The sequence below is a fragment of the Apaloderma vittatum genome, unplaced genomic scaffold (genome assembly GCF_000703405.1).
Source record: "Apaloderma vittatum isolate BGI_N311 unplaced genomic scaffold, ASM70340v1 scaffold31332, whole genome shotgun sequence".
In the NCBI taxonomy this organism is placed as follows: Eukaryota; Metazoa; Chordata; class Aves; order Trogoniformes; family Trogonidae; genus Apaloderma; species Apaloderma vittatum.
The window spans coordinates 1-463 of record NW_009704608.1 but is presented as its reverse complement, the minus strand read 5'-3'; the positions used below and the strand labels follow the sequence as shown (position 1 = coordinate 463).

Below are 463 nucleotides of genomic sequence, written 5' to 3'. Positions count from 1 at the left end.
CTTGTTGGGTTTCAGAACAAGACCCTCCCGATCGAGGACACAACCGACTGCCTGAGCACCATGGCCTGCGTCTGCAGGGTGATGCTGGAGACCCCGTGAGTACCCCGCATGGGGTGGGGGAGACATCTCACTGGACCCCCCCCAGGCTCAGCCAGCCCCTCTCCTGGCACAGGGAGTACCGGAGCCGCTTCCCCAACACCGAGACCCTCCTCTTCTGCATGCGGGTGATGGTGGGCGTCATCATCCTCTATGACCACGTCCACCCCGTGGGGGCCTTCGCGAAAACCTCCAAGATCGATGTGAGTGCCCGGGGAGAGAAGGTCACAGCCGCCCCGCTGTAGCTGTGACGTGCTGGGGTCTCTCTCCTTGGATGACCCCTCTATGGGCGTGTCTCAGTCTGAGCTGCTCCAGAGGGGAACTCATCCCCACCGAGCAGCGAGGAGGAGGATGGGGAGGAAGGGGG

At 63.5% G+C, this 463-nt stretch overlaps 1 protein-coding gene across 1 annotated transcript in view; it reads left to right on the top strand.

Annotated features, from left to right (window-relative positions):
* LOC104270677 (protein FAM49A-like) overlaps positions 1-299 on the top strand; it is a gene marked incomplete at both ends in the record, with an annotated part of 915 nt that extends 616 nt beyond the window's left edge. The window contains 2 exons of the mRNA XM_009865106.1: positions 16-95; positions 173-299. Of these exons, the coding sequence (XP_009863408.1) occupies positions 16-95; positions 173-299 (207 nt within the window). The remainder of the gene's footprint in view (positions 1-15; positions 96-172) is intronic.
* Positions 300-463: the final 164 nt, after the last annotated feature.